At 42.9% G+C, this 21,401-nt stretch overlaps 2 protein-coding genes across 3 annotated transcripts in view; one reads left to right on the top strand and one right to left on the bottom strand.

Annotated features, from left to right (window-relative positions):
- The window catches only part of Rpp25 (ribonuclease P protein subunit Rpp25), a 489,635-nt gene that overhangs the window by 353,697 nt on the left and 114,537 nt on the right, over nt 1-21,401 (top strand). Inside the window, exon 1 of one of the 2 annotated variants that reach the window (XM_065228737.1) lies at nt 13,741-13,909. The exons of the other annotated variant lie outside the window; for it this stretch is intronic. The gene's annotated coding sequence lies outside the window, so the exon portion shown is untranslated. Of the gene's footprint in view, nt 1-13,740; nt 13,910-21,401 lie in introns of those variants that run through there. 2 annotated transcript variants of the gene reach the window in all.
- Nucleotides 12,498-13,486, bottom strand: LOC135706323 (peptidyl-prolyl cis-trans isomerase H). The gene is made up of 3 exons (XM_065227937.1): nt 13,260-13,486; nt 13,012-13,188; nt 12,498-12,955 (listed from the first exon to the last, which is right to left on the bottom strand). Exons 1-3 carry the CDS (start codon nt 13,341-13,343, stop codon nt 12,662-12,664), a joined length of 555 nt encoding a protein of 184 aa, XP_065084009.1. The 5' UTR covers nt 13,344-13,486; the 3' UTR covers nt 12,498-12,661.

Raw genomic sequence — 21,401 nt, 5'->3', positions numbered from 1 at the left:
ATCGTGGAACGTATGATCGGCACCAACAAGTGTTACACTGTGCAGAGCAGCAGTCATCATACCTCCAGAAGACTTCAATCCTGTCTGGCCATCTATCAGTTTTTGGTTTTTCAAATCGACGAGTATGCCGAAGTGCGCCAATCAATCAAAAATCAGCACCGATTATTGGCATCGTCACTTCAGCAACGAGGAAATTCCAGGTGAATCTTCGTCTCAATCCTAGGTCAACAGGAATAAATTTCGTTCCAAATGTCCGAATTCTACTTCCGTTGGCTGCGTGGAGCTGTTGTATAACGGTACCGTTCAATCGATCTCTCCTGGAGGCAGGCAATATTGTGACGTCCGATCCAGTGTCGATTAGAAAGCGTGTATTGTTCGTCCTGTCAAAAATTACCATTCGGCGACTTTCCGACACTCCGGCCACCACCGCCGATGATGGTGGGGAGGATGCTAGTTTTTTGAGCTCCATGAACACGGTTCTCGGCACCGCTGAGCATCGTTTCCATATTTCCTATGGTACCAGCACAGTCCGGATCGTGATGACGAACGAAAACCACTTCGGTTTCGCGAAAACGAACGGCCTCGCTCAGGGTTGGGAGCCTTCAGGCGTCGGATTTCCGCTGTGAGAAGTTCGATCTGCTCTGCTAGCTTCCTTTCACCACTGTTGCTGTACGTTGGTTCGTTGTGCACCATGGCAACTGCGGAGGACTGACCGTTGGAGGCGTCGGTGATCTTGTCTGCCATTTCAGCCAACTTCTCGATGGTACCATCGTGGCATGTGAGAATTGGTCGAATGTTTGCCGGGAGGCGTTGAATGAAAATCATTTTGAGCAGATTGTTATCCACGCCCAAACCCGTCGACAACTCTCTCATCTTTGCTAACAGATGCGTTGGGCGCATATCGCCAAGATCGTTGGCCCCCAGCAGCTGTTCGAAGCGGCTTTCAGCAGACAGGGCGAAGCGAGCAATTAGGCGATCTTTCACTGTTTTGTATTTATTTTCCGCTGGAGGAGCAGCTACCAAATCGGCTATGTGACATATAACCGATTGATCCACTTTGGCCACGATGTGGTAAAACTTGGTTTCATCATTGACGATTTTCGCAAGGTGGAATTGCGCTTCCGATTGCGCAAACCACATAGCCGGATCAGTTTTCCAAAACTCCGGTAGTTTTACCGCGACAGATGCTGCTGCGTTGCTCCCGTTATCGTCCGGCATTTTGAGGTTAGTTTCGGCTTTGAGATCGAATATCGGCGAATAACCGTGAAATCGGACCGAAACTTTTAGATTCGCGACGTCGCGGGTCACCAATGTAGCGATCGGACGCGGAATAAAGAACGATTAGTTACGAAATACTTAAAATCTTTATTTTTACTTTAAATAGAAAAACAACCACGTTCACGCGTTGATAGCTGCGTAGCAAAGATTGACAGCTTGAGTTCTTTTTCTTCGACGACGACCCGATGGAAGCCAGGCTGACCAGTGTTGCCGGGCGATGCCACAGAATGTTACCTCACTGAGTGTTCCAGTAATCTCAACTAGAATCGAAGAAGATTTGTCATAATGTTCGGCCAGACCAAACGGTTTGCTTCCAGGCACAGTAGGTTATTAGTTTTTTTTTCACCACAAAAGATACTTTGTTTAAGAAGCAATGTGGAATTGAATCTACAGCTTGGAATAATGGGTTTATGTGGATTGTGCTACATTACCCCAAATTTCACTTCCCGGAACGTGATCACCGCGAATTCTACCATCCCGAATGTGAAAAGAACGATCAGCAATCAAATGAGGACAAAATCTCATTCGGGAAAGTGGTTTTCCGGGGTAATGTAGCAAAATTCAAGGCAAAACTTGTTACTAGAAATGGCGTTGACAATTGACGGTTTTTGAAACAATTTAACCGAAATTGTAGCACGAAATTGTGGAATCGATTGTCGATTTTGTCAATTTTCAAGTGTCCATGGTAACGGCGCCGGTGATGTAGTGGTAAGCGTGATTACCTCTCACCCCAGCAGGCCTGGGTTCAATACCAGTCGGCGCCGCCGGGATGTTCTGAGGCATAACATCTCTGATCACGCCTTCCTTCGGATGGGAAGTAAAGTCGTTGGTCCCCGGTTCATGAGTTGATGGGTCGATAGGTAGGGTCCAGGTGTGGGAGCTGCCTTCCTGGCACGTCGGTAGCATTGGTGCTCAGCACGGAAAACAAGATCGACGGAAAAAACAAACCAAAGGAAAAAAAAGTGTCCATGGTATTAAATATTAAAAAAGTTTGCATTTTTCATTAGCTTAAAAAAAACTATATGATATACTTCTTGAGATATTAGATTTTTACTCTTTTTGTACTCAAAATTACAAAAAACTTAAAAACCGTGTATATTTTTCCAAAAAAGACATTATTCTTCTCTACAACTTTATCTCAGACGTTAAATGACAAAGACGACATTAAAAAAAAATTAAGATCCAAAACGGCCGAATTTTTGAAAGAATGTGAATGATTGCAAAGTTTAAAGGAAATCGGAAAAGGTCCAGTTTTTCCGATTCGTGGAACTGCTCATATGCAGCTATCAATCCTCCATGGTCACCAGAATTAGATAACGGAAGATCCGGATAATGAGCACCGTGACCAGATAACGTCCAGAAGGCATCCCATTTACTCCATCAAACTTGTCTTTGAAAATTAGCTTGAAGTGATGTGTCGTATGCCGACGTTTCTGGTTGGAGCGAAAACTGGTCCTCTTATCCGGACTCTGGAGATCCCAATACTGACCACCGTGATCACATTACGTAATAGATTGATATCTGGTACTCCATCATCACAAGCAAAATGAGTGGCATGGACATCACATTCCGGAGAACTCCTATACCAAATGAGAAATCATTCCTCTACCTGTTTATGTTGTAATTTTTTTAGATTGAGTTTAGATTCCCGAGAAATCGACGATTAACGTGTTTGTTTGCAAAAGCAATTACGCCCTAATCTCGAAGTTCTCCGGAAATGTAATTCTAATCTAATCTAAACTAATCGAATACAAATGCAACCAGTACGATTAAGCATCCTGGAAAATGATTACGTTCGATAACGCCTCATCATTTTTCTTGTCAATATTGATGTTTGCAGCATATCTAAGATATGTCACGAACGTGTTCCGTATCGACCAAATACAATTTTCAATCTGCAATCGCGATTTCACTACTGCCGTACAACAATCGACACTGTTGTGCATCACAGTGCGTCTTTACATCTCGAGTAGCGAGCTACGCATCTGAAATCAGGGGCAAAAATAACGTCCGTCATTGTAAACGATACCTTCCGGTTTCGAGCACCAATGCACTCGATCCTATACAGTCACCGACTGATACCAACCGTACGTACAGATGCTGTCGATATTACATGATATTACCAAAAATCAATACGAAACTAACGATTTAAATTGGCTCACTACTTCACTAGCCTATTGGTCCCAAGCAAACGATTAACGTACCCCATTGTAGTCGAAATTCTAGTACTACGCAATGTTTGTTTTGATTCGCTATGAAAGTTTGACAGATAAAATGAGGGGTTATTGGTTTTTCCCGAGGTTTTTCCTATGTTTCGGGGTGAATCGATTAGCTTGGGACCGAAGAGAGTACCAGCAACAATCAATACGAAACTAACGATTTTAAATTGGCTCACCACTTTAGCAGCCTATTGGTCCCAAGCAAACGATTAACGTACCCTATTCTAGTTGAAATTCTATTACTACACTATGTTTGTTTTGATTCGCTATGAAAGTTTGATAGATAACATCAGGGGTGTGTGGATTCATGCAGGACATGCAGGGGTGAGTGAAATAGCTTGGGACTGCTTGGGACCGTTGTTCTGGTACTGAGTGAGCCAAAAATAATAATGATTTTCTTCGGGACCCAGTGGTCTTAGAGTTACCTCTATGGTACCAGAGCTGAGCCAAAAAGTTGAGCACGTTATTTAGGGACCTTCTAGTCTTAGAGTTACCGCTATGGTCGTCTAATACTAACGGTGGTAGAGAACTCTATTGTGTGGAGATGCAGGGGTAAACTCGGTCTCTAGTAACAACGATTGTCGAACTTAATCAACCGGATGAAGAAGATTTCAGTCGTTTCGCATTATTAAACGACAAATCTTGTCACAGGTCACATACCATTGACAAAATCACAGCAACAATTTTGCATAACTGGAAGAACAAAGAGATTCACCTCCTCTTGCACATGTACTCTCTTTCAGTAAATAACAAGGCAATCCATAAGGTGGCGAAGGACACTCTTGTAGAACCCGAGGAACGGGATAGAGTTGGTGCTGCGGCCAACAGATCTGTTGGACTATTAGCTAAACAAGTTAGTCAAACGCACGGGGATCATTGGCAAGCAGTGGATGTTGCATGGATGATGTGGGCTAATGCCATTTTTGCTTCAGACCCTTGTCTCCACGATAACCTGGTGAAAGAAGGACCTCCAGCGCACTTAGTGAAGCTTTTCACAGCCGTTAGAACTTTACCGTGGTTCACAACGTCAATGCAGGGTACCACCATAGAGGTAACTCTAAGACCACTGGGTCCCGAAGAAAATCATTATTATTTTTGGCTCACTCAGTACCAGAACAACGGTCCCAAGCAGTCCCAAGCTATTTCACTCACCCCTGCATGTTCTGCATGAATCCACACACCCCTGATGTTATCTGTCAAACTTTCATAGCGAATCAAAACAAACATAGTGTAGTAATAGAATTTCAACTAGAATAGGGTACGTTAATCGTTTGCTTGGGACCAATAGGCTACTAAAGTGGTGAGCCAATTTAAAATCGTTAGTTTCGTATTGATTGTTGGTACCACGATGATATCATCTTCAAAAGAGAAACATTGAACAATCTTGAAAAAACCGTTAAATGCTTAATTTTCTCAAATGCGGCTTTTGAAAAAGAACATTGAGACATTTGAAGCGCGATACCGTTTTGGCGAATCATTTCTCTCAGCAGCGGAAGAAGCAGTCACATTCAACGAGTCGGATTTCGGAGCTTCTCTGGCTAGAAATGTCAGTAACATCGAAGACGTGGACCAAAGAGACTAATATTTTATTTTTTCTTTTGAATTTACCATTACAATAAAACGAATTGAAACCGAATTGATATTTTATTTCAGCATTACATACAATTTATTAATTATTTTTAAACCTATTGTCTTCAAAACCAACATAAATCAGATCACATTCCAATCGAACAGTTGGGTCAAACCTTCCTCCTCTGATATATCCACACTTTTTGAATAAATTATTCATAGAATACTTCGAGAAGTCTGTTAATACTTCCGTCACTGCTTGATCAATATTTTTATTGTGGTTCTCTTGATACTATCGTGACCGGACCGAGGTTTCCAGCCTTGGTCACGGCTACACGAATCTCGGCTGATCCGCTTCCACTGCTACTGGTGTTCCTGCTGCTATGCTGCTATTCCTGCTGCTGCTGCTACCGCTTGTCCGTTGCTTTCAACATTAGTCACAAGAATGACCTCAACGAGTTAGTTTAGTTAGTTTAAATGATCTTTATTTCAGTTTAACTTGGATGATTACCATATACATTTTATTAAGTGATTTAATTGCTTTCTTCATCTTTAGGTATGGGCAAAATTCAAAATTTGTTTTACAGAATTAGTCCTAGACTTAGTACACGGTCGACCACCTTGGTGGGATTGGTTTGTTTTGTTTTTAGAATTTGAAGAGAAACTACTTAATACTACTATTTACAGCTTAAAACTAACCTACTCTAGTATATACACTTAACCTACTATGTACAAATTGCTTATTAAAGCATGTTCAGAAATATTGCATTTTTGAATAAATTTAGTTGTCATATCATCAATTTTGGAATCTACTTTGGGAATTTCTGCCTCTTGATGGAGGTCTGCTATTCTTGTGTCGAATGGACGATCTAGGATCATCCTCAACACTCTATTCTGTGCAACCTGGATTTTGTTCCTGTGGGTCTGAGCGCACGATTCCCACACCGGGGCGGCATAGAAGATCGCGGGGGCTATGATCTGTTTGTAAACAGCCAGTTTGTTTTGCCTTGAGAGGCGGGATCTGCGGCAAATGAGCGGATACAAACACCTAACCAAGGCGGAGCACTTAACTAGGGTTTTCTCTATGTGCGAGCGGAACAGGAGCTTCTCATCGAACAACATCCCGAGATAAGTAACATCAGTGGACCACTCGACCCTTGTACCATCCATTATTACGGTACAGGAGGGAGACGGTTTAAGTTTTGGCGATTGTCTGTGAAGGAACATGATCGCTTGGGTTTTCGAGGCGTTGATTTTGATTTTCCACGTGGTGGCATAATCAGTAAAGTTGTCAAGGCATCGTTGGAGCTTGTTCGTAATTTCACGAGGCATCCCTTGACGGCTATCGCGGTGTCATCTGCAAACAGAAAGAACACGCAACCATCTCCTAGAGGAGGGATGTCCGACGTGTAGATGCTGTAAAGCAGTGGTCCCAGCAGACTCCCTTGCGGAACACCTGCTGGGATCGGAAATTGTCCCGAAAGGGAACTATTCAACGACACCCTGAACGACCTTTGCTGGAGGTAGTTACGGGTGATTTTCACAAGGTATGGTGGAAAGTTAGAGTTACAAAGCTTGTATATAAGTCCGTCGTGCCAGACATTGTCAAACGCCTTTTCGACGTCTAACAAAGCCATGGCTGTGGACTTGGATACAGCTTTGTTACTTCCGATGTTATTCATCACCCGCACTAGCTGATGATTGGTGGAATGCCCCTTGCGGAACCCGAACTGTTCCGGAAGAAGAATGTCATGTTCCTCCACAAACTTGTTTAGTCGGCTGAGGATCAATTTTTCGAACAGCTTGCTCAGCGCTGAGAGCAGGCTAATCGGTCTGTAGCTTGACGGTAGTGAAGGGTCTTTCCCAGGTTTGCGGATCGGGATGATTTTTGCCACCTTCCAGATGCTTGGAAAGTAGTGCAGCTCCAGGCACCTGTTGAGGATGGCAGCCAGCAGCGAGTGCACCCTCGCGCTGAGATTTTTCAATTCTAGGTTGAATATTCCGTCAAACCCGGGAGCCTTCATGTTTTTACTATATTTCAGCGCTGAGCAAATTTGTTCCTCTGTAATCCGTTCTTCTGGAGGGACGAAACAAGGAGAGGCATCTAACGTCTGGACGCACTGCGCAACCTGGTTCTCGAGTGGACTTGGGATTTTGGAGCCAAGCAAATGCGACTGGGCAATCTGCTCCCCAATCGCATTGGCTTTCTCTTCGTTGGTGATAAGCCGTTCGTCATTGACTCTAAGTGGTGGAATGGGCTTGGGGTGAGACTTCAGCACCTTGGCAACCTTCCAGAATGGTCTGGAACGGTCGTCCAGGTTCTGAACGAGCCGCCCGAAACTCTCGTTCCGGATTGAGACCATTCTGGAAGCGATCTGCCTACGAACATTTCTGAGCCGAATCAAGAGTTTGGTGTGGGAATCAATTGCTTGAAACTTACCCCTCACAGGAACTCGTCGAACGCACTCTTCGTCAGCCACGGATATGGCTTGATGGAGACCCTCCAGGGCCCGGTCGATGTCCTCCACTGTGTCAAGCGGTGGGTTGTCGACGGTGTGGCGGTCGACCACGCGCCGAAACTGGACCCAGTTGACTCGATGGTAGTCCTTCCGCAGGCACGGTGCAGCGGCCACGTTGCAGCCCAGCTCGGTCAGCACCGGTTGGTGGTCCGAACTCAGGTCGTTGACAGCAACCGGCTTGGCTAATCCAGTGTTTGCCAAGAACAGGTCCAGCGTCGATGGGTTGCCCACCGGTGATGTGAAGGTTGGTTCGTCCGGAAACCAGACGGAATAGAGACCATGCTGGGAATGGTCGAATAATAGGCGGCCGTTCTGGTTCTGCTGGTAGTTTCGCCAGGCCTCGTGCCGGGCGTTCAGGTCCCCTCCGATTACGAAGCGGGCATTGGTGCGGGTTATGATGGCAAGGTCGTTCTTGAACTGATGTGCTGTACCATTGCTAACGGTACATTACCGGGGGCAGTAGGCGGCGATGAACCGGACGTTTCCGGTCGATGTTTCCACCTCTACGCCGACGGCCTCGATGATGGAAGTGCGGTAGCGGGGTAGGGTGCAGTACTTGATGCCTTTCTTGATGATGACCGCGACAGCGCCCCCCCTGGAGCTGGTGCGATCAAGCCGGACAATGCTGTGGTCGGGCAGCCAGAGGCTGTCACCGGTCTTGAGGTGGGTCTCGGTGAGAAGGCCCACTTCGATGTCGTGCTTGTGGAGGAAGTCTGCAAGCTCAATGTTTTTCGCCCCTACGGAGCGAGCGTTCCAGTTGGCGATCTTTATGGCTTCACGGTCCATAATTAGCGACGAAGGAGATGATAGCTTGGAGCTGTTGTGTTCTTGTAGCGCAGGTGCGCTTGATGATGATGGCCTGGGCCAGCAGTGTGACGATCTCATCCGTTGACAGCGGAGAATCGTCGGATGCTTCGCCGGTTGTACCGGCCAATCCCGGAGCAGGGGGATCCGTCGATGGGCCGGAGGCTTGACCGGGTACTGCAGCGGCAGCCGACTGGGCAGCAGCCAACTGTTGGTTGAGCGGGAGCGGCGTCAAAACTGGAATTGGCCGTGGTTGGACCGGTGATAACGGAGGAAAGTTCTGCGCGTTATTATTTTTATATTTAACCATTTGTAAATGGTTGACTTATGCTTCCGATAGATGATTGCAAGCTTAGCTTTGGATATACCAAGGAAAAAGTATCCGTAAAGCGCATGATACACACTTAATCTAGCTCGGTAAAATCTCCAACAGCCGATTACCTCGGCATTTGCTTTTGCTGATATATCTGCAAAATATCTGTTTGTTAGCTGATATCTCAGCAAAATGTTATTTGTTAGCTGAGTCTCGGCAAATGTTTTACTGAATCTCAGCAAAATAAATTGCAGAACTGCTCGGCTGTTGGAATCTCGGTGAAAAATTTTAAGTGTGTATGCTGTATTCACCCTGTGCTTAATACAAAGGTGACACACAAGGAAGAAGTATTAGCATAGAGGTAACTCTAAGACTAGAAGCATAGAGGTAACTCTAAGACAAGTAGGTCCCGAAGAAACGTGCTCAACTTTTTGGCTCACCTCTGGTACTATCTTCGGTCCCAAGCTTGTCGAATCACCCCTCGAAACATAGGAAAAACCAATAACCCCTCATTTTATCTGTCTTGCCGTATTGCTTTCCTATGTAAGTAATAACTTTTTGATCTGAATTTCGCGAATAAACGCGAGGAGCATTTCTTATAGCAAAAGTTGCCATACAAAATGGTCTTAGTTCATTTTTAGTAAACAAACTAACACTTTTTCTACTGTGTCACCTTTGTATTACCCGCCTAGGTCGTAGTCGTATAGTGTATAAGGGGAGCTAATCCTGCATGAATATGATGAATATAGATGAGTCAGGTCTCGAGGAAGGAAGATCCAAACACCAGAGTGCAAGATGGGAGGATCTAAGTTCAAAATAGGGGTGTTTTTTACAGAGAAAAAAAAAACACTACGCGTCAATGGGAATAACACACACACAGAGAGAGAGAGACTTATACTCAGAGGTATGGAGGAATTTCTAAAAACTGCTGGAATTCTGCGCTACCTGCAGTTTTTAGAAATTTCTCACATAACTGAGTAGAAGTGACTCTCTCTCTCTGAGTTATTTTCAGGAATCCATATCCAAGACCATTTTGAACTTCATGATTCATGTTAGGCAGCTTGATAAATATATGAAATAATGTTGGAATTCAAATTGATAGTTCTCTACATTGGTTTGCTGATTTCCGTAAAAAAAAATGATGTAGGTATTATACTAATGACTTAGCCAATCACTTTACTTTGTTCAAATATGTAGGAGAGGTGAAAAGCATAAATCCTAGTAGTTTCACCAGCGCAAAGTAGTAAACGTCTACTTCGTTTACGATCTCCATTCCATCAAGATTAATTTTACCCTTTTAGCCATCTCTGCTATGAGAGCCCATTACCTGTTTGTTTCTTCGAAGGCAGCCATCAGCTCAAACAAGCGTCCTAATAACCTTGAAAACGTACCTCAATTTCCCACCCGCCAGCCCCAGTTTAAATTAAAATGGACGGACTTCCGATTTGCTGGCTCGCTTAACTGCTGAGATTCGCACAAATGATGCCATTGCATGGAACACGGATTACGCTAATCATCGCGCATTTCCCGATGTGTTGGGGTAAAGGGTGTCCACGATGAAATTGCCACACTATGAAATTGCTCTATCTTTTTAACCGTTGGGTAGAATTTAATGAAAATTTGGGTGGATTTAGTTCATAGTGCATTATTTACATCCTGCAAGTTTTAAAGTCCTGTGATCAAAACTCGCGGAAATGGAGTCGAAAGAACAGCTCGTGCGTGATAAAATCTTGCGCATTCATCACGAGAATAAGGATCTCTCGCATCGTTCCATCGCTAAAACGTTGGGAATAGCGAATTCCACGGTGTCGCGAGTGATTAAGCGGTTCGAGGAACGGTTGACCACCGATCGGAAGCCCAGAAGTGAAGAAAAAAGTATTCCGTACAACACCAAAAATCACAACCGCGTAGTTGGGGCCTTCAACCGAAATCCGAACGCCTCCGTTAGGGATGTTGCTAAGAAGCTGCACCTAAGCCGAAGTTTTGTCCAGAAGGCCAAAACTAAGGCTGGGCTTCGAACGTTCAAGGTACAAAAGGCCCCTAATCGCGACGAGAAGCAGAACAAGTCCGCCAAAACCCGTGCCAGGAAGTTGTACCTCAACATGCTGACGAAAGTTGAATGCTGCATCATGGACGACGAAACATATGTGAAGGCCGACTTCAAACAGATCCCCGGCAACCTGTTTTTCACGGCCAAGGATAAGTTCAGCGTTCCGGAGCATGTCCGCACTCAGAAGATGTCCAAATTTGCGAAGAAATTCCTGGTTTGGCAAGCCATCTGCACGTGCGGGAAGCGGAGTGCACCTTTCGTGACCCAGGACACGATGAACGGACAGGTGTACATAAAAGAGTGCCTCCAGAAGCGGCTGCTTCCTCTCCTGAAGGCCCACAACGTCCCAACAATCTTCTGGCCGGATTTGGCCTCATGCCACTACTCCAAGGACGTGCTGAAGTGGTATGCGGACAATAAGGTCAATTTCGTGCCGAAAATGTTCAACCCTCCCAACACTCCGGAGCTCCGCCCCATCGAGAAGTACTGGGCGATTATGAAGCAGCACCTTCTTAAACGACCTAAGGTAGTGAAGACAGTCGAGGAACTGAAGAAAGTATGGGTTTACATGCAAAAAACGGTTGATTCACAGGTTGTGCAGAATCTTATGGCCGGGGTTAAGGCCAAGGTGCGGGCATTTGCGTATGGACTGTAAATAAAATACGAGTAAAATGGTAAAATGAAGTTTAATAGTTATTTCTCAATCCCTGAAAATTTTATGGCAATCGGATGAAAACTCGAATTTTGCGAATCAATTTTGTGTGTGGCAATTTCATCGTGGACACCCTTTATACATAGTCCAGGTGGAAGGAGATCATAATATAATGTTGCGGCGGGTGTTTACTCTAGTTAATAAGTGTAAGTTATTGAGCCCAAATGGCCGAATTTCCATCCACCTCCGCGGCACATTTGTTTCAATAAGCGCTAGTCTCTACTCTCTACAGTAAGGGCGAAATAATGGTGAACATTTTTTTTAGTGTGGAATTATGTCCGCGTCGTGGATTATGCATATATTTTCCCGCTCTTTTCATTCGGCATAGGCGTGTATGTAATTAACGTGCTTGTAGTGAGCTCCCCCTTCCTACACCGCTGTTGGCAGTTTTATAGCCGAGTTTGTAGGAAATATGGAATCACTTAAGGACGAGTTCGCGTGATGCAGAAGAATTAACGGGTACCAACCGCACCGCACTAACTCGTACATAATCTGCTGGACACAAGGATGGAGAATAGGGAGGGTGAATTACTCGGGTATGCAAAAATAAACTGCCGCCGCTAGAATTGATTAGAGGAGGGGTGCAGCAGAAAAATGTTCACGTGTCCGTTTTGATTTCCTTGGACTTGACTGGGCGCTGAAATGTAGTGATTTCATATTCATCTGGCCGATGGCCTCGCAGCTATACTATAATTTCCGTTACATAACAGCTTGGCCATGCAAGGCAGTGGTGAGCTATCGTCCTAGCAGGATAAAATCAGCTTCCTTGGATTGTATATGAGATGGAAACAGCGGAGAAACCGATTGGATTCACGCAACAGGTCCAAGAAGAGTAGCGAGAGGAAATCTTGGGGAACAAAGCCACCGATCAGTGATTAGTGGTGGCCATTCATTATTTATGACGAGTCGTAAAAATATGTTTCTCCGCCTTCGCAAGGTCAGCAGTGTTGTACCTTCCGATGAACGACAATCACCGCGGTAGGTCTGCTGCAGGGACTTAAGATGTGATATACATAGAGCAAAGCAAAATCACTTACAGTTCCATGCCGATGGTGTATTGTTGTTCGCCTGTCGTGTTCTATTCACCTACTCAATGCTGATGATAAAACCTCTGCTGGATTGTGTCCTCGTTTCTTAACAAAGTGTCCTTATAATATATCTTGCAATCCTAAACAACTAAACGGGTTCGTGCGTATTCTACATCTGTCCGCACTGCGAGATCACCACCGGCAGTTTAGGTTTGTTGTTGGGACCGGTGGGAACATTCTCTATCTTTCGCATAATCAATAATCCATCCAGCACCCGACCGAACACGACGTGCTTGTAGTCCAGAAAGTTGCACTTTGCACAGGTGATAAAGAACTGACAACCGTTGGTGTCCTTCCCGCTGTTAGCCATCGATAGCAAACCGGGAGCTTCGTGTTTCAGCAGGAAACCTTCGTCCGGGAATGTGTTGTTACCGTAAATGCTCATCACCCCTGTTCCGTCACCCTGGAAGAAAATAGGACAATCAAATTTCAGCTCCCCAAACGAAATCCCCTTCTTACATTCACAAAGTCACCACCCTGGATCATGAAATCCTTAATCACTCGGTGAAAGCTGGATCCCTTGTACCCAACCGGAACGCCGTCCTTCTTGTACTCGCCGGTGCAAAATTGGCGGAAGTTTTCACACGTCTTCGGAACGACGTCTGCAAACAGCTCGAACACCATCCGACCAATTTCCTTTCATTGTATAAATAAAAAAAAAGCAAAATGTTAACCAAAATTCCACTATGCTCTAAAATCGAACCTACCGACGTCCCGACCGTGATATCCATGAACACGACCGGGTTGTTGGGGTGGCGCAGCTGCGATTGCATCTGGTTCCAGGTGGGCATTGTTAACAGTTAATAGGTAATGTGAGATTATTTTTTCACCCCTTCACTAGCTTCGAACCACTACCGACGGAAATGCTACCGTTCATTCACCTGGGAACGTAAGTCGCTTTCCGGTATGATCTGCTGAAAAGGAAAGAAGGATGCTTCCGCCCGCGATGAGGTTTTGTTTACAAATGCGCGCTCACCGCTCGCGTTGGCAAACGTTCGCGAAACGAAAATGAGCCGATCGTTTCGGAGTTGGCGGTGCGGCGAACTTTGACGTTTGCTCGGTTCAGTGCCCACCGGTTTTGAGCGGAGGGTTTTCACTCTGGTGATGATCCCTCTTTTTGCTACTTTTGACGGCGCTTGTGAAGTATTGTTTTCGTTCGGAACGAGAGAGTGCTGCGTGGTTTTTTGTTTTGGATCGCGATCCGCGTTTCATGTACGATAATTTCGTGAATTTGAATTGCTATTGAAAAGTGGTGAGCAGTTACTGGAAAATAGTGTTATAAAGTGAAAGTTCAGTGAAAGTGAATTCTTAATTCTTCAAGGTGACCCAAAAATTGTCCCGAAGGACTCGTTTATAGGTAAGTGCGATATCATTTTTGAAAGCGGTTTCAGCTGCTCGTTGATGTGCAAACAGCAGGCTCGCTCAGGCGGTTCAGGGTTGAAGTCCTAAGCCTTTTGATGGGCATTGGTGATCATGTCGCTAAGATTGTAAACGATACAAGCTGCGGATAGATTGATTTTAAGTGACCAGATAATATCTATGTACTTAACACCGGTCTGAAATCTTCGATAAAAATGTTTAATATGTCGAGATAGACCGTGAGCCGGTCATAAGGTGGTAGAATTTTATTCACAATAGGGAAAAACCCCACAAATTTGCCAAGGGGCTGTTCATAAACTACGTTGACAGTTTCTGAGAGGTTTTTTTTTGGTGATGTTCTCCACAACTATTTAGCATTGTGGAATGGTTTGAATTTACATTGGATTAATTTCGTAGAATTTTCTTGAAATCTCCTTAGACAATGTTCAGTGATTTCTAGAGGGAAAATAACACCATATGCGGATATCTTGTAGTCAGGGACCCTTATTCTGTGTAGCACTTCGGTGATGGCCTCCTAGCTGGCGCTATTAAAAGTGCAGGTTGGCCAACGAACCGTGAAAACCGGAAAAAGCCGGGAAATAAGAATTTGAAAATTGACCGGAAAACCGGGAATTTGACGGGAGATACGGGAGAAATTAATAAACCATAACTGCCGATAATCGCAAGTCAGTCCCATCTGCATTTTTATCAATTTTGAGTTAGCATCATTATTCAGTTCATCTTTCTATGTTTTTTGAGATGTGCTATTGAAAAAATGTGGTTTTTTCAAGAAAAATGAAACACAATACCAAGTCAAATTGTCCCACAGCGAAAAGTAACCGCAAGTCAGTTCCATTAGAAAAAAATATGTTAGAAATGTTAGACAACACATCGCATCATGAGCTTTGTCTCAAGATAGATTTTGTCCACTTCCCCTAGGGTATCTGGAACATGTACGGATGTGGCCAATGGATATGGCTTTGAATTCTCATGTGAGTTAATGTATCGCTTGAAGGGGATTTTGATTTATAAAGGATTTACAACTTCCCCGGGGATACCCGGAACTTGTCCGGGTGTGGCCTACATGGTGCTGGTCACTCATCATGACTCTTATTGATCTTATGTTTGAATTGATTTATCGCATGGTGGGTTTGGCACGTTTATGAAAAGCTCTGGTCTGATGAAGACCCATACTCACCGATATATGTTCCGGCCATTGCTCTGGAACCAGCGGAACAAATCCAGAAGCATTCAATAGCGTTCTATGGAACCATGGTATCTTTCTACTGTTCAATACTGTGCTAAACTAATGCACCATCCTCATGGAATTGTGACTGACTTGCGGTTATTTTTCTCATTGACGTTAAATGTAATCGCAAGTCAGTCCCACTCAGATTTTGGCCATAAAATAAAAATTTCACGATGTTTTTCCAATATTTTTAGGTAAACATAGATGCATTCTATCACATTCTACGATTACACTAGTTTACAAAACAACATAAAAAGTGTGAACTTTAGTGGTTGACCAACGTTTCTAATGCAAAATCCTACGCTGAATTCAATGCCGTGGTCAGAAAAAATTAAAGTAGAGCCATTTTTAAGATATACAAAATTTTTTATTTTTTTAAATTTTGGACAAAAGTACGATTACTAAAATGTCAATATCTTTGGAACTAGTGCACCAATTTTAAATCTTTTTTTATGAAAGTGAAGCTAAATAAATTTGCTATCGTTCACTAGAATATTATGTCTTAATTAAAAATTTAATTTTGAAGTAATTTAAAAATTTACAGCATTTTTTTTTATTTTTCCTGTGTATTTTCCATAAAAATCTTGTTTTAATCAACATTTTTAATGGGATAAAAAGATTCAAAAAATCATTCCATAATTTATTCTTAAATTCCATTAAAAACTGGAGAAAATGAGCCTTTAATGGATGAAATCGGTTGGAAATTGTCGAAGTTATGATTTTTTTTGTAAAATCATGGCAATTGAATGTTCCAAGATTGGCCGTTGTCCCGCTCCTAGGTTTATGCACCACTTCCAGTAAGCCTTTCTGCGGACGTGTACGCATACGGTGCATTTCACTAACACTACCAGCTGTCACGCAAAATTAAATGGGATATTTTCAACAATATAATTTACGGTAGTGTTTGTGAGACCGCTCGGCGAGAACCTAACGCAACCAACTCAATTTGACAGCTTTCTTTCTTTAACATTGCTTAACGATGTATACGACAAAACGTGAATTCAAGTGTAAAAATGATCCTCAAAAGTTTTGTTATGCGTGTGGCAACTATATATTTACAAAATCGGTCAATTTCACTGCTTCGTTGCAAACTGCATACAGGCTTTATTTTAAAATTGATCCTGGAGACTTTGACGAACCGTGGATTCCAAAAGTATTATGTAGTTCGTGCAAAACGTGCTTGGCTAGGTGGATGTCAGGCGCAAGGTAAATTGATTTTTTGAATAACTTTCATATAAACAATTTATGTACAGCATGGTAGTGCTTTGTTCTTTCCTGATCGACATTATCTTACTTCATCTATTTTTGATAAGTGTTAATGTCTTACTTACTAACTCACTTATTTGCTATCTGTCAGTCGCTATTTGTCCTTTGACATGCCCACCATATGGCGTCGACCGTTTTGTCATGCAACGGATTGTTATTTCTGCTTGACAACAGTTAAGCAACAAGGACGTCACAAAACAGTTGAGTATCCACAAGTGGCTTCTATGACAAAACCTGTTCCACATTCAAGTTCGGTCCCGTATCCTGTTTATCCAAAGCGGAAACGAGCGCCCTCTGTTGAATCGACCGTTACAAAAAGTGAGGAGCAATTCAAGGAGGAATGCGAGGAAGACTTCGAGGTGGAATTGGAAAGAAACCCAAAACTGTTTACACAATCCGAATTTAATGATTTGGTGCGAGATCTCGACTTATCGAAGGAGGAATCCGAATTGCTGGCATCACGCTTGAAAGAACACAACATGCTGAGCAAAGGAGGTCAAAATTTCTTGTCACAGGAATCGTCACAAGAAATTTGACAAATATTATTCTACAAAGGACAAGGCATGTTTTTGCCATGACGTAAACGGCTTGTTTGAAGAGTTTGGTGAGCCATATGATCCAGCTGAATGGCGTTTATTCATCGATAGCAGCAAGTTGAGCTTGAAAGCCGTTTTACCATAGAGGTAACTCTAAGACTAGAAGGTCCCGAAATAACGTGCTCAACTTTTTGGCTCAGCTCTGGTACTCTCTTCGGTCCCAAGCTAACCGATTCACCCCTCGAAACATAGGGAAAACCAATAACCCCTCATTTTATCTGTCAAACTTTCATAGCGAATCAAAACAAACATTGCGTAGTACTAGAATTTTGACTAGAATGGGGTACGTTAATCGTTTGCTTGGGACCAATAGGCTAGTCAAGTAGTGAGTCAATTTAAAATCGTTAGTTTCGTATTGATTGTTGGTTTTACTGCATCAAGGGAATGAGAAACCTTCTATTCCATTAGCTCATGCCGTTAATATGAAGGAAACGTATAATCAATGGCTCTATTGCTCAATTTGATAAATTACAATCAACACAATTGGAAAATTTGTTCCGATCATAAAGTGGTTGCCATGTTGACGGGATTGCAACAGGGATACACAAAATATATGTGTTTTTTGTGTAAATGGGACAGTCAAGCTCGTAAGGAACACTACGTCCGAAAAGATTGGCCAAAACGGGATAATTTCACAATTGGTAAAGACAACGTTAAAAATGATCCTCTTGTGGTAAAAGAACGCATAATACTTCCACCACTGCTATATAAATAAAACTTGGGCTATTCAAAAATTTCGTCAAAGCGTTGCAAAAAGAAGGGCCGGCATTCCAGTACTTGAAATCAGTATTTCCAAATTTATCTGACGCAAAGATAAAGGAAGGTGTATTTGTTGGCCCACAGATCAAAAAACTGCTCAATGATTCCGCATTCAATACAGTTTTGACACCAGATGAGGAAGAAGCGTGGAAATCGTTCCAGCGTGTTGTCACAACCTTTTTAGGAAATTTCAGAAGCCCAGATTATTAGGAAGCCGTCGATAAATTGCTCAAAAATTATAAGAAAATAGGTATAAATCAAAAATATTGTGTTTGTTACATATAATTAATTTCAAATCCTTTTATTTCACCGAACACAGGTGTGAATATGTCTTTGAAGATACATTTCCTACATTCTCACATGGATTTTTTCCCGGAAAATCTTGGTGACGAGAGTGATGAGCACGGCGAACGTTTTCACCAACAAATGAAGATGATGGAACGTCGTTACCAAGGGTTTTGGGATGAAGCAATGATGGGTGACTATTGTTGGTTTCTGATTCGAGAAACAAGTTCAAAACATCGAAGACAAAGTCAGTCGATTCTCAATCATTTTTAATAAAACCCAAATTTTTGAAATTTTGCATTGGAAATGATCATCACCTTACCGAGTTCAAAAATGCTGTAAACTAGTGTTATTTTTAACTTTATCTCTTCAAAATAAGTGTCGAATCAGAAAACTTGTAAAATCTTTGATCGCCGTTTTCTCATTTCCAGTTTGTTACAGATGGGACTGACTTGCGATTATGGGCAGTTAACATACCCCAACAAACATTGAAAACTGCACTTTAACCAATCGTGTTATTATTACTTCATGCGTGAAGTTAACGAATGTCACAGTAAGAGATGCTTAACGTCAATATCTGACTTAAAGTGAACATGTTATACGATAGAGAGATGAGAAGATGAAAGTATAGAGTTGATAGTTCCGTTATAGTACAGTAGCGTGAAAATTGTATATAGAAAGTAGAAAGCGAGCAAAGGACAATTTGAGGAAGCCACGAATCGGGTCGAGCATCTCCTTTACCAAACTCATCCGTTGATGAGGGGTGGTGAGGGGTGTTTCTTCTTGTAACCACTGGCAAAACGGATGATCACCGATTCAATCATTTCAGTTGGTCAGAATTCATCACCAAGGACCATTGGTCGTCGTTTCGATTTTCTTTCGTATAGAAGGTAATCCCAAATTACAATCGACTGCTATTAATCGTATTCATCGGACGTGTGCTCTTTCTGCTCTGCTTAACTTGGTGAAATATTGTAGCGAAAATGAATGTAGTTCGTAAAAACACACTTGTTGTTGACTTCAGTGTCCTTCCAGTTCGTCCCAATGCGGGAAAATGCATTCAGTTTCATAACGTCCGAAATTGTGTTTTTATTGAGATGATAGACAATGAAGTTGCCTTGCGCTATGAAAAGGCGCACAACTATAAACACGCGTTTCTCTGTGCGAAGAGTGAGTTCAAAATCTCGGTATATGTGGATTGTGAAGCAGTAACCGTTCGAGTGCATGACCTTCCTCTGGCATGGCCACAAGCCACTGTTATGAACCACATGGCAAAGTACGGGACAGTGATTTCCAGTCGACATGAGAAATGGAAGCACTAATTCCCAGGATTCCTGAGCGGTGTTCGAGATTTGCGAATGCGGCTAGAAAGCGCCGTTTCATCATACATTACGGTCGACAACGAAACAACGTTAGTAACGTACGACAAGCAACCAAAAACGTGCCGCCATTGTGGCTGAGCAGCACATCCCAAACAGAAATGTTTGGATGTAGCCACATCGAACAATAGCACCGCTCCAGCAGTATAGACTGTCTAGTTATAGACATGCGGATGTCAGTTTGACGTATCCAAAAGAACTGTCAGAGCGTGTATCCAAACGAGCAGAAGAAATGTCACACGTTTTTGTTGGGGGAAGTATTGTAATTTTGGATATTAAAGATTTATTAAATTATTTGGAATATTATGTTTCGAAAGTACAACGTATTATTTAGTTAAATTTGAAATTGATAAAAGCTTACGCAGTGAGTGAGAACAATTTACCTCGATTTTCCAGAGAAAAGTGTTCGAATATGAAAAATTATTGAAACGGTTTGGATGAAGCTTGGTCCTAAAGTAGATTTAAGAACCAACATTCAAACTAAGGTGTATTTGACGAATTAAGTTTCACCAGATTCCATAAACTACAAACTACTGTGAATTTTTACAGAATAATTTATTCAGTTAATTGCTTCAACATTCTTCAGACTGCCATTGAACGACTATCATATCGTTTTTCTCTTGTTAGTTTCACGCGGTTCACCTTTAGCCTAAACTGGATGTATCTGTTAATCAACTTATTTTTCAATCCATGACAGTCGACAATGTAAGATGCTGGAATTCTATTCATTTTGTTCCACAAAAGTTTTTCCAGATTCTCATTTTTAGTCATCAAGATCTCTTTTTGTTGCTGAAACGTTTCCTCTAGTTCCACAAAAAAAATGAACGTTGCCTCATTAACGGTTGTTAAAGCGTCCCCTGTATAGCCTTTGAGGCTGGAAAACAAAGTGTATGCCGCTTCCAACGAAGATTCTGCAAGACAACTGTTGATGCATTGCTTACAAACGGAATTACGTTGAGATACCTGCCTGACAATCATGCCTGACAAGTAATATACGACATTTTGTTCGGACGATCTGCTGCACAAGTTCTCGCAGTACTGGACTAGGTCTTCTTCGCTTTCAACAAAACCAGAGGACGAACTACCTGGTGCTGAGCTTTCTAATTCGCCTAACTGTTCTTCTGAATTCTTGCCTGTTCTTTCCTTCAGCCGATCCGAGAATCCCACCAACCATTCTCGCGAATCCCATTCATACGAGCTATTCTTGATGTCAGCCATGTATTGCGCCATACTCAGATGTTGTCCTTTGCTTGGAGTGCTGTTGGCCGCATTTGGCGCTGCCTCAGTTGAGAAAATACATTCTCGAGCCAATCCTGCGTAACCCTAATAAAAATTGTATGGTTAATTTGCTTAACGACGTGTTCTGGGTATCATCCAAACCATTTATGGAATAGCAAGTTATCGCTCAGCTTCTGAGACGTGCAGACGTTTTTCTCGATTGCGCTTATCACTAGTGAAGCATTTACGTTTTGGATACCCTTCTATCCGCTGCGCCGCGTCGCGTGCAAAAGTGTTTCGCGATGAGGCGAGAAAACACTTTTAAGATTGACTATTCGCAGTTCTCCGTCAAGCCGTCGGTCGAAAAACTCTATGGTTTTTGTCGTTCGGTTCTCGGTCTAAATAGGGAAGACATTAAAAGACTTCAGTGCCACAGAGGTGGAGCATGTGCCTTCGTCAAAGTCAGTGACTTGACGCTGGCACAAAAAGTCGTTGACGAACATGACGGGAAGCATGAAGTGGAGTGTGAGGGGAAGAAACACAAGCTTCGGATCACGTTGGAAGATGGTAGTGTTGAAGTGCGGGTTTACGACCTTCCCGAATATGTGTCTGAAGAGAAAGTCTTTAGTTTCCTAAGTGCGTTCGGGGAAGTGATCTCAGTTCACGAGGTATCGTGGGGTGAGAGCAACGAATGTGAAGGCATACCGCTCGGCATATGGTCTGCTCGTATGCTAGTGA

Source organism: Ochlerotatus camptorhynchus, unplaced genomic scaffold (assembly GCF_037179485.1).
Source record: "Ochlerotatus camptorhynchus isolate MF236.1 unplaced genomic scaffold, CSIRO-AGI_Acam_v1.1 ptg000023l, whole genome shotgun sequence".
Taxonomy (NCBI): Eukaryota; Metazoa; Arthropoda; class Insecta; order Diptera; family Culicidae; genus Ochlerotatus; species Ochlerotatus camptorhynchus.
The sequence above is the reverse complement of the archived record's forward strand: the minus strand, read 5'-3'. Positions and strand labels throughout refer to the sequence as shown.

Bases quoted from the DNA above. Each gene is read 5' to 3' on its own strand.
- LOC135706323 (XM_065227937.1), bottom strand. From the start codon at position 13,343: ATGCCCACCTGGAACCAGATGCAATCGCAGCTGCGCCACCCCAACAAC. The intron at 13,189-13,259 runs GTAGGTTCGATT...ATACAATGAAAG, and splicing joins ATATCACGGTCGGGACGTCG to GAAATTGGTCGGATGGTGTT. The intron at 12,956-13,011 runs GTAAGAAGGGGA...ATTTTCTTCCAG, and splicing joins AGGGTGGTGACTTTGTGAAT to GGTGACGGAACAGGGGTGAT.